Source organism: Trichechus manatus, unplaced genomic scaffold, assembly GCF_000243295.1.
Source record: "Trichechus manatus latirostris isolate Lorelei unplaced genomic scaffold, TriManLat1.0 scaffold00004, whole genome shotgun sequence".
Classification (NCBI taxonomy): Eukaryota; Metazoa; Chordata; class Mammalia; order Sirenia; family Trichechidae; genus Trichechus; species Trichechus manatus.
In genome coordinates this window covers 13,232,716-13,245,192 of record NW_004443940.1, presented here as the reverse complement: position 1 = coordinate 13,245,192, position 12,477 = coordinate 13,232,716, and the positions used below count along the sequence as shown (strand labels likewise).

The 12,477-nt window shown below is 39.7% G+C and overlaps 1 protein-coding gene across 1 annotated transcript in view; it reads right to left on the bottom strand.

The window, feature by feature from the left end:
- The window catches only part of AAK1 (AP2 associated kinase 1), a 169,538-nt gene that overhangs the window by 84,148 nt on the left and 72,913 nt on the right, over positions 1-12,477 (bottom strand). Inside the window, exon 3 of the mRNA XM_023733059.1 lies at positions 4,632-4,750. Within this exon, the coding sequence (XP_023588827.1) occupies positions 4,632-4,750 (119 nt within the window). The remainder of the gene's footprint in view (positions 1-4,631; positions 4,751-12,477) is intronic.

Sequence of the window (12,477 nt, the reverse complement as noted above, 5' to 3'; positions counted from 1 at the left end):
AAACACAAACAGGATGCGATTTTCAGAAATAAGAAAAGAGCTCTTGGAAATTAAAAAGTCTGATAAATTGAAACATTCAACAAGATGTCTGGAATATAAATCTGAAGAAATCAAAATGTAGAGTAGAAAGACAAAGAAATGAAAAACAGGAAGGCCAAAACAAGAAAATTAGAAGTAGAGAGCCAACATCCAGATAATAGGAGTTTCAGATAGCGGGAAGAGAGAAAAGGAAATCATCTCATGAGACAAACTAAAATTCCGACCAAGTACCTAACAAACAATAAAGGCATACACCAAAGTATATCACCACGAAATTTTAGAACACTGGAAACAAAGAGAGAATTTATAAATTTCTGGGGGAGAAAAAAATGGTCACACCCAAAGGACCAGGTATCAGGATGACTTCAGAGTAACACTGAACGTTACAATATAGCAGAGCAAGGCTTTCAAAAAATACAGTGAAATTATTTCTAATCCAGAATTTTATACACAGACTATCACAAATGTTAAGGTAAAATAAAGACATTTTCAAACCTGGAAGGTCTTAAAAATTTTACTTCCCGCATATCAGGTAGCTGCTAGAGAATAAGCTCCACCAAAATGAGGGAGTAAAGCAAAAAGAGGAGCCAGGAGACCTAACAACAAAGAGAGGCAAAGGAAATTCCCAGGAGATCCCAAGATAAGACTGTAAATTAGGCTTAGAGAGCAACCAGTCCAGACTGCAGTCAGAAGACCGAGAGATTTCTTCAAGAAGATAAAATGGATAGAATACCAAATGGGTTTAAAAGTATTAAAAAACTATTTAGACAAGGGAGAGTTTGGAGTAAACTGGTGAAAAACACATAGAAAACTAAGATTAAAAAACAAAACTAGGTAAGTATTATTTTCAGTGAAAACAGAACTGTGCGGGAAAGGAATAGCAGTCATAGGCCACTAGGAGACTCAGCAGGAACAGAGTTTACTTACATAATTCTGTAAAACTTGAATACTAGAATAAGCAGCATTTCGCCAAAACTTGCTGCTATTTTGGAAGAACAGCGGATGAGAACAATGCAAGGATATGGGGCAACATGGGAGATGAAGGAGAGCTAAACTTTTACTTTCCGTAGCTGAGAATGCCTAAAATGGGGGAAAACCAAGGAACCAGCAATATCAGCATGTTATTTAGAAATATATCAAGGCTTCTGGGACCTTGAAATGGCATAGTAGGACCCCTTGGGGAACTGCTTGATATGTTTTATAATAAGCTTAGTTCACCTATTTGAGCACTGAAGCTTAGATAAAAATATAAACTAATTAGAAACAGACAAACAAGTCTCACAGCTAATAACAAGGCTGGGCCAGAACTTGAACCCGTGTAACTCAATTCCTTGGAGCCCTGGTGGCGCAGTGGTTAAGAGCTCAGCTGCTAACCAAAAGCTCAGCAGTTCGAATCCACCAGCCGCTCCTTGGAAACCCTAGGCAGCAGCTCTACTCTGTCCTATAGGGTCGCTATGACTCAGAATCGACGGATGGCAACGGGTTTGGTGTTTTTTTGTTTTTTTTTTTTTTAAAAAAAAAACCCAATTCCTAATCAGGTCTATTATCCAAACTCCCTGGGGGACTGAATTGCTGGGTAGAGGGCTGTGGGGACCATGGTCTCGGGGAACATCTAGCTCAATTGGCATGACACAGCTTATAAAGACAATGCTCTACATTCTACCTTGGTGAGTAGTGTCTGGGGTCTTAAAAGCCTGTGAGCGGCCATCTAAGATACTCCACTGGTCTCATCCCTTCGGCAGCAAGGGAGAATGAAGAGAACAGGATACAAGGAAAAGATTAGTCCGAAGGACTAATTGTCCACAGCTACCAAGGCCTCCACCGGACTGAGTCCAGTACAGCTAGATGGTGCCCGGCTACCACCACTGACTGCTCTGACCAGGATCACAACAGAGGGTTCTGGACAGAGCTGGAGAAGGATGTAGAGCATAATTCTAACTCACAAAAAAAAGACCAGATTTACTGGCCTAAAGGAGACTAGAGAAACCTCAAGAGTATGGCCCCCGGACACCCTTTTAGCTCAGTGGTGAAGTTACCTCCGAGGTTCACCGTTCAGCCCGGGAGTGGACAGCCCCGTAAAACCAAATGAGACTAACGAGGTACAGGAGTCCAGTGACAAGGGCCAGAAGGCAGAAGGGGACAAGAAAGCTGGTGATAGGGAACCCAAGGTTGAGTAAGGATATTGTTGATGTGTTGTGAGATTGTTAACCATTGTCATAGGGCAACATGTGTAGTAACTGTTAAATGAGAAACTATTTTGTTCTGTAAGCCTTCATCTTAAGTGAGAATAACAGCACAATTGGAAGAGCGTAGTCAATGTCACTGAACTGTGTATGTAGAAATTTTTGAAACGGTGTATCTTTGGCGTGTATTTTCACCAAAAAAAAAAAAAAAGGTTGAGAATTTAGGGGGTTAATATGTTGTGGGGTTGTTAACCAATGTCATAAAATAACATGTGTACTACTGTTTCATGAGAAACTATTTGTTCTGTAAGCCTTCACCTGAAGTACAATAAAATATTTAAAAAAAAAAAAACTCAATTCCTAATCAGGTCTATTAATTTGTGAGCTCCTAGGGGGCCTACATCTTCTTAAATCCTCTACTACGATGCTGGCCTGGCACAAAATAAGCCTTTGAAAATGTTTCTAAATGAGTGGAAGAAAGTTAAAGAATAGGATTACTTTTGTAACATCAGAAAATGAATGAGAAGGACATTCCAGGTAGAGGAAACAGCAGAAGCAAAGACAGGAAACTGAGTCTACGAGAGTTGAGCAAGGATAGGGCAAGGAAAGAGGAGAAGGAGCAATGAGAAGCATCTAGAACACCGTGAGATAGGTGAAAGGAGATACAGCTAGAATGGTGGCTTGGGGTTGTGTGGCAGGGGAGTGGGAGGACACCGGTGCCTTGCATATGGATCCAGGTGGCCTTGATTATATGTATATAAACCTTGGGTGGTGGTGGGGAGGCTGTTTTGCCAATGGCGACGGCAGCACTTACTTCTCCCAAAGGTCCTTCCCAAGAGCCTCAGCTTTCTGGCATCCGAAGTAGTATCATGCTCTCTAAAATCCTGAGTTCTTCTTTCCGTAGCCCAACTGCAGTACAACTAGTTACTCTAAGTAGTCACTGCAAGGGCAACCCCAGCCTGGAAGAGTCTCTACAAGGCTGCCCTGTCGATTTTTTGGATCTGTTTCTGCTCTTTACAAAAAGTAATAAAATGCAGGGCTCAAAGGAATTATTATCTCTAGGTGAACATATGTATCTGCTATTACCATTAGTCATACATTTATTTCATCTCAAGTTTATTAAGCATTTATTCTATGATAAGCAGTGCACTGATACAAAGATAAACAAAGTTTCTGGTTTTAAATAACTTACTTTCTGATGATAGAAATATTTATAACAGTATAAGCAAAATAACTGATATAAACAAAGTAATGTGGAAACACAAAGGAATGAAGGCCTATATTTTAACTATTTTTTATTATGTACACTGTCTAATGGAGGTAAAAATAAGAGACTACTCTAACACACTCCCATATACCCATCACTCTGCTTCTATAATCATCAATTCATGGCCAATCTTGTTTCTCCTCTAAACCTACCCATTAGTTTCAAGACATCCAATTATTTTACCCATAAATATTTCAGCAGGTATTTCTAACAGATAGGGGTTCTTTCTTTAAACATAATCACAACATGAACCTTTATCTGAATCTTGAAGAATGAGTTTTTCTTTTCATTAAGTTTTTTTTTTTTAATTAAGGTTTTTAAATAATTTTTTAAAAATTAATTAACATATAATAAAATACATACACAGATCTTAAGGTGTTCAGTACATTGAGTTCTGACAGTTTTACATCCCCCTGTAACCACTACCCAAAACAAGATATAGAATACTTCCATCACCCAGAAAATTCCCATGTTCCCTTTCCTAGTCAATTTCTCATGCACAGGTAACCACTTTCTGATTTCTATCACCACAGGTCACTTTTGCTTGTTCTTGGACTTCTTATAAATGGAATCACAGAGTATGTATAAGAGGTTTCTTGACAAAAAAAAATTCCAGGTGAAAGGAACCATATGTACACAATACAAAGTTACAGAAGGATATGTTCAGAGAATACTGAAGAGTTCAAGAGGGTTGAAAACTGGGACTGGTAACTGACAGAGACAGGACTAGAAGAGAAGGCTCACTGTAAAGGTGCTTATATAACAAGCTATGGTTTCTGGGCTAAATTTCACAGGTAATTACTGGAAACCAAATTGTTAAATAAACTTTTCCCAATGCCCCACACTATTTCTCTCACCTAAAAATTGTTCAGTGTCCTAAATATGTTCCTTTCTCCTCAACCTTCCACCTGAGGGTGGCCAAGCAGAAGCAGCATCCTATACCCCATTGCTGTTCACTCCTGCCTTACCCAGAGACCTCTCTGCCATCTCAGGGAAAGGGACAAGCCCCACTAGATAGGACAAGGCCCAAGGGAGTAAATTCTAGGCTCGCTTGGCTTTCTATGAGAGGACACAGTCCAGGTCAACCCATGGCTCTCCCCCAACTTCAAACAAGCAGTCTCAAGTCTGAGCAGCAGCCTTACCATTATCTGGATTTCTCTCTTGCACACCTGGAGGTCATGCTCATTGTTGACAAACATGCGTTTCAAGGCACACTTCACTCCATTGCTTGTCCTCACCAGAAACACAATAGCAAATCCACCTGTGAGAGAAACACAAACACAGGATCTTTTGAGTCATGTTCAAAAAATTACCTGAATAACTGTGGTGGCTGCAAGTTGCTGCTGTCACTGATGATGGCACCGATGCCACTGTCAGCCTGCCCGAGGGCTGGCCTGGCCCAGAAAGCACTCTCAGTTTCTCAGAACTCAGAAATATTACTTGTGGGGGTCAGAGAAGTTGTTTCTAAACACGTCTCAGGATAAAGGAAGAATAATAATTATCTTCCAGTCTACAAATTTAAAAAATGAATAAACAAATTAAAAAAGAAAAAAAGAAAGAAAGAACCACCTACATTCTAACCACTGCCCCAGGCACTTGACACTCTTGTTGAAGTCCTACCACAATCCTGTGAAGCTGGGTATGATTCTTCCCTTTAAAATGATAGGTAATTCCTAGCTCAAGAAAACAGAGGCTCAAAGAGATTAGCATCAAACCAAGGACTTCTGTTTTTAAACCCTAAACCCAGCACTCTTTCCTTCATGCCAGAGAAGCTAAGAAACTATTTCAGTAATTCTTATTATTATAATAAAAACTGTTAATGGATTCAACAACCTCAGTTTCCCTCTTCCTTCTCATCCTTCCTCACCCCATCTCCCAACTCAAAATCTAACAGCAGACCTTAAGGATGTCTCCGACCCTCTCTACCTCATGGGGGCAGTGGTGGTTCAATGGTAGAATTCTTGCCTCTCATGCGGGAGTCTTGGGTTTGATTACCATCTGTTAGTGAAGGCTTATGTGCTGCTATGACACTGAACCAGTTTTAGCAGAGCTTCCAGACTAAGATAGACTGGAAAGAAAGGCCTGGCGATTTACTTCGGAAAATCAGCCGATGAAAACCCTAAGGATCACAAGGGTCTGAACTGCAACAAATCACAGCGCAGGACGGGGCAGCATTTTGGTTCCCTTGTGAGTGGGATCACCATGAGTGGAAGGCCAACTCTACCTCACTGGCTGTTCAGAAGATACAACATATAGGTACGAAAGTACTACTCTATACAGCAGAAACTAAGCAAGCATAATTTGGGCAGACTTAATGTCGGCACTGACTTTCTCTAAAAGATGGTTTACAATTCATTAACAGAAGTTTATATAATTTTAACAAGAATTCCCAAATGCTCTGAATTTGTTACACTTCAGTGTTCCATGAATTGTTAGAACTCCTAACCTCAGTCTCACTCCCAAAGTACTGCATGAGGTGTTCAGTGTCATTGTTTAGAGGGATTAGACAGATAAAGACGTGTGGCAAAGCTGTCCAAGCTGAAGGCTTTGGGATAAGCAGCAGTTACATCGGACACTTATTACATCTGCCTGCCTTGTACATCTTCATAATTTAACTTACCTCTCTTGTCCACTGATCCTGTGTGGCAAAAAAAAAATTGTCAGGCCATTCTTTGCATAGAAGTGGTCACTAATTAGATGGAGATGAACACAGAGTTCTGGAAGTCATCAGTACAGGAACCTGAGTGGAAGTTATGATATGGTATTGGGGCTAGCAGCCCCAAGTAAAACTGATAGAGAGCAATAAGCAGCGATTACAGAGACTCAGGCTTCTGGAAGATAACTCTTGAGTCCTGCCTATGCAGTTCTAATTCCCCTGAGGCCCAGCGGCTCTTCAGTATCTGTCTGTTGGTGTTCCTGGCCATTTCCTGTTGTATTTTTACAATAATTACTCTTTTCCAAGCTAGCTTGAGTAGGTTTCTGTTCTTTGTAACCAAAAACAGCCTTAATCATTAAACCATTGTTGCATGTTTTGATAAAATATATACATAATTCTGTAAAAAATTATATATATTTTAATGGGCTCAAATGTTCCAAACGTGCATTTTGATAGAGATTTACCAGAGACTGCACGTGTATATACTTCCTGTTACTATGTTCTTCACATGAACACTAAAATTTACCATACAATCTTTAATTTCAATTGTCATCTCTCTAATCCATGTACCTCAATAACATTTTCTTATAATACTTTAAAGTCTACTTACTTGTTCAATTATCGATTTTAATTCTACAATTTTGAGTACTTACTTAAAAAAAAACTAGCATTGTATCATTTCATTCACAAAAACTATGGGTCTTATCATTAAAAAATATTTCCTCAATTCTAAGAGTCATATTTTTTACATTTTAATTTTTATGGCATTAGACTTTGTCTTGTAATAAATATGTACATTTAATACAGCAGTACTTACTGTCTTTGTTATTCCTAAAAAGCTATTAAATCCATGGCAATCAGTTAAAACTGGGAAAAGTGAGAGTATAAACTACAATATTTCCATGTATATTCATAATTATTTTGTGAACATTCCAAGTGGACATTCATTTTATAGATATTTTAAATTAAAAAAAAAAAATCACAGAACCAGAGAATTTGTACTCCTAGAGAGCATTAAAAGGGCCCTGGTGGCGCCGTGGTTAAGTACTCGACTGCTAACCAAAAGGTCACAGGTTTGAACCCACCAGCCCTTCCGTAGAGAGAGATGTCGCAGTCTGCTCCTGTAAAGATTACAGCCTTGGAAGACCTATGGGGCAGTTCTACTCTATCCTATAGGGTCGTTATGAGTCAGAATTGACTCGACAGCAACAGGTAGAGAGCATTAAGCACAAGCATTCTGCTTTACGGGTGAAGAAAATGAACAAGGCTTGGAGGAGTCCCAGGGCTAGTTATTGGCAGAACCGGGAACAGCATCACACCTAACTGTCCAAAAACTGTTCTTTCCACTTCACTTGTCATAGAGAAAAACTGTGTAATACTCCTTTAGATAAGGAGACATCTGACCGTGCTCCAGAACAAAAGTCGGGAATGGCTATTTCCTACAGTTCTGTGACATGTGGCACTACTAAATAGGGCTGAATCGACAAGACACTCCTTTTAGAAGCAGGTTGATGGTGCCGTGATTTGAGATAACGACCACCAGATGGGAGCAGTGTGGTTTGCATTGCCAGGTAGCAAGATGACTTTCCTGCCAGGACTGAAGAAATAGTTAGATACCTACCACATGATCCAGCAAGTGCAAGTGATTGAGAAGAGCCAGCCGCGATCTTAAAGCCTATGGCCATTGCAAATCTAAAGGTAAAGCTATGAACCACTATGCCTAACGTAAAAGAAACCATGTTATTCAGCATCTATGCCCGTACCAAAAACAACCAAACCTTTTGCCGTTGAGTCATTCTGACTCACGGTGACCCTGTAGGACAAAGTGAAACTGCCCCATAGGGTTTCCAAGACTGTAATCTTTATGGAAGCAGACTGTCACATCTTTTTCCCGAGGCGCAGCTGGTGGGTTTGAATTGCAGACCTTTCATTAGCAGCCAAGTGCGTTAACCACTGCGCCACCAGGGCTCCTCAGCTATGCCCATACGAGGGCTTATTTGCAATAAGAAACAGTTAAATCAGGCCCTCTTGACCATGAGATCAAAATTAAGCCTGATAGGATTTCAGTCTAAAGATGTCTCCCATTAACACTGCATAGTTGACCAAATGGAGATGTAAATTACTAGGTTAGAAGATTAAGGGGAGATAGCATCATCCAAGACATTTCTCTAGTACATGTCCATGTTCACCACACCAATCGGAAACAGGTAGAGATTCTTAACCACAGCTAACAAACTTCAAGCTATTACAGAATAAGGCAGCTACACTGCTGTCAATACAGATGCTTACGTCTGGTTGAGTTGCATCCCAAGATCTTGTGGAAAAACCTAAAGCCTAGCTGGGGATGGTCTGGACAGAGTACAAGAAAAATCTAATGTTCACAACAGAGCCTGTGCCAGTCTGTGCCTACTGGCATGTTTTGAAACACCAAGATAACCTCATCCATTAATTTACTGACTCACGAAGGGAAAGGGATATTAACTATGACATGAGGTAAGCAAGTCAAGTAGACAGGATAATGTTGAATGCACTTTGCCTATTAAATACACAGGAATATTTTTTTACACCGACAAAGAAGCACGCTTTCTCCCATTTTCCCTAAAATATATGGCACTCTTGGTCTAACTTTTTCCCTCTCATTTTTTGATGGAGATGTGGATTGGTGCTTACCACTCACCATGCGTTTAGAGATTTTGTCTGTTTGGTTCCCCTCTGTAGCTTCACACCCTAAGCAAGTACCTAATACATAGTGGGCACTCAATAATTGTTGAACGGATGAATTTTTCTTTTAATGTACTACAGAGAACAGAAAAGGCTACAGAGAGTGGTGGAGACTATGGCAGTCTGAAGCATATGTCCCATATAAAGGGGCAGCCACTACGAAACACCAGGTCATTGTTGCCATGTAGGAATATAGACCTAGTTTTGTTACAGATATGCTAATTTTTAAAGAGAAGTTGGAAACCCGAAATTTTATGTGAAATCTTTCAATTTAAACACTGGCAACAAGTCACATTTTAAGTTAACACTGGACAAGCCAACTCTGTAGAGGTTAAAGAAAACACATCTGAAAGGCTTTAGAGAGTCTCTGAGCCTCCAGTTTTCTACCTCTGAACTAGTTTAACCCCTTCCTTGTACTGATGGCCAGAGAGGGGAAGTGACACAGCCAATATTACGCAAAGTTAAAAGATAACTTGCAAATAAGTTTTAAAAATATTTCTTCCCAGAAGAGGAGTTTATGGAATATTCCTCCTACCCAGCATTTGTATACTATATACTGTTTGAAGGCATTCCAAAATAAATAATTTCATTGATATTTTTACAATAACTGAATGAGGTAGGTAAGCTACCTATTGTCGCCATTTTCTTTATAGGAAAGAGATGCAGAGAGATTAAGTTCCTTTCCCAAGAACACACAGAATTAGTGATGAAGCTCAGACTACTTGTCTTTTTTAAAATTTTTCTTTTTAAATCAACTTTACATACAATATGATGCCTCCAATTTAAGGGTGCAGTTAATGAGATTTCACAACTGTACACATGCTTATAATCATCTCCACAATCAAGACATAGATCATTTCCATCACTGCAAAGAGTTCCTTCATGCCTCTTGTAGACAATCGCCCTCACCTCCTACATTACCCCATGTAACTTCTGATCTGTTCTCAGTCACTACAGATGAGTTTGGCTTGCTCTAGAATAAATGGAATCATACGGTATGTACTCTTTTACGTCTGGCTTCTTTCATTTAGCATAATAGTTCTGAGATTCATCCTCACTGTTACATGTATCAATAGTTTGTTTCCTTTTATTGCTGAGTAGTATTCTATTGAATGAATATTCCACAATTAGTTTATCCATTCACCTTCTGAAAGACATATGGGTGGTTTCCAGCTTTTGACTATTATGAAAAAACTGCTACAAGCATTCATAGATAAGTCTTTTTTGTTATTTTTTTTTCCTTAGGTAAATACCTAGGGAGGGAATTGGTAGGTCATATACCCGTTGCCATGGAGTTGATTCTGATTCATAGCAACCCTATGGCAAGTGTATATTCAACTTTGTAAGAAACTGCCAAATAGTTTTCCACGATGGTTGTTCTATTTTACATCCTTACCAGCCACATGTGAGAACTCTGGTCGATGCACAGTCTCTCCAACACTTGGTATTGTCAGTCTTTTTCATTTTAGCCTGTCTAGTGGGCTTGTAGTGATAGCTCATTGTGGTTTTAATTTGCATTTCCCTAAAGATCCTTTATCATTTAAACTCTTAGGATTAGCTACTTCCCACATCACTTTCCTGATAAAACCCATTCCAAGAAAAACCACTGCCTTCAAGTTGATTCCGACTCACAGCAACCCTACAGGACAGAGTAGAAGTGCCTCGCAGGGTTTCCAAGGCTGTAATCTTTACAGAAGCAGACTGCCACACCTTTCTCCAGTGGAGCGGCTGGTGGGTTCAAAGCACCAATGTTTTGGTTAGCAACCAAGTATTCAACCACTTGCCATCAGGGATCCTTTTTCCTGATAAAAGACTTTAATAAACATGGGATCACGGAGTCACCAATGAAATGACTAAGATCACTTGGACTTCTACCTCAGGAATAAACAAAGATGACAGATGTCCTTAGTTCTCTCCTGTGAGAAGGTGGTAAGTGAGAGTTGGCAATACTCAAGAGAGGGGAGCCTGAGGAGGCTGAATTCAACATCAGCAATGGGGCTCTGAATCAAATAATGAATCATGCTACATCGTATCAAGCCCCAGGGGCTGTTCTGAATGAATCAGGACACCAGTGACTTCCACTTAGAAGGAAATGTGAGGGATAGGAGAGGTAAGGTGAGAGAGTAGAGAAGAAGAACACCAAACTGCTGATCTGAGTAGTGATGTGCACAGAGAAGGGAAACAGCTGGGCAGACAATGAGAATGATTAGACCCAGGAATATGAGACAAAGAAGCTTATCACGGTGTTCAGGAAGAATTTCTGGATCTGCTGCCAAAGAGACTTTGATGGATATTTTAAAATATCCTTCTAGATACTGAAATCTGCTGTGTGCTCATTTCTTACAGGTTAAAAGAACATCTCATTTCCTAAGTCCCATTTACACCTTTAGGGAAGGCTTCCATTTGTCTAAGATTGCAAGAAGATGCAAGCCAAAGGAGCTAGAAGATACTAAAAACAGAAAAACCTCATCCAGACCCATTTTCTATTCCTTGTCTTCCACTTTCCTGCCCAGTTCGACAAACTCTGTTTCTCTTAAAATAAAGTTTAACCCAATGAATGCTGCTTACTTATTGCAGCTTCTCTTTGAATTACCTGAAGAGAAAACAAGCATAAATAAAATAGCCTTCTTAAGTTTTCTAAAGAATCAAACAGAAAGCCCAGTTAAAGTGGAATTTATCAGGGAGATCAAAAAGAAAGGACAACACTGGACAAGTTTACTGGATCTCTTTGGCCTCCATTTCCTCAACTGCAGAAGACTAGACTGGTGGTTTTGGAATCAGGTTCCTCTGAACCCTAGGATTACAGAGGTACTTCAGTGGCTGCAGGAGAGGGAAACTGACTCCATTTCAGGGTGGTGCTTTGCACACAGCTTCCTTCTCAGCTTCAAATAAAGCAGCTCCACTCTTATCTGTTTTATTAATTCTGAGCTAAACAGAAGATTTCAAAGGGTGGCTTGAGAAGACAAAATAAAGTATTATAATGAAATGTGCAAAGACCTGGAGTTAAAAAACCAAAAGGGAAGAACACGCTTGTCATTTCTCAAGCTGAAATAACTAAAGAAAAAATTCAAGTCTCGAGTTGCAATATTGAAGGATTCTATGAGCAAATACTGAACAACTCAGGAAGCATCAAAAGAAGATGGAAGGAATACACAGAGCCACTGTACCAAAAAGAACTGGTCAACGTTCAACCATTTCAGGAGGTAGCATATGATCAAGAACCGATGGTACTGCAGGAAGAAGTCCAAGCTGCACTGAAGGCAATGGTGAAAAACAAGGCTTCAGAAATTGACAGAACACCAATTGAGATGTTTTAACAAATGGATGCAACAATCGAAGTGCTCACTCGTCTATGCCAAGAAATTTGAAAGACAGTTACTGGGCCAACCTACCGGAAGAGATCCATGTTTGTGCTCATTCCAAAGAAAGGTGATCCAACAGAATGTGGAAATTATCAAAGAATATCATTAATATCACACACAAGTAAAATTTTGCTGAAGGTTATTAAAAAATAGTTGTAGCAGTATATTGACAGGGAACTGCCAGAAATTCAATCCAGATTGAGAAGAGGACATGGAACAATGGATATCATTGCTGATGTCAGATGGATC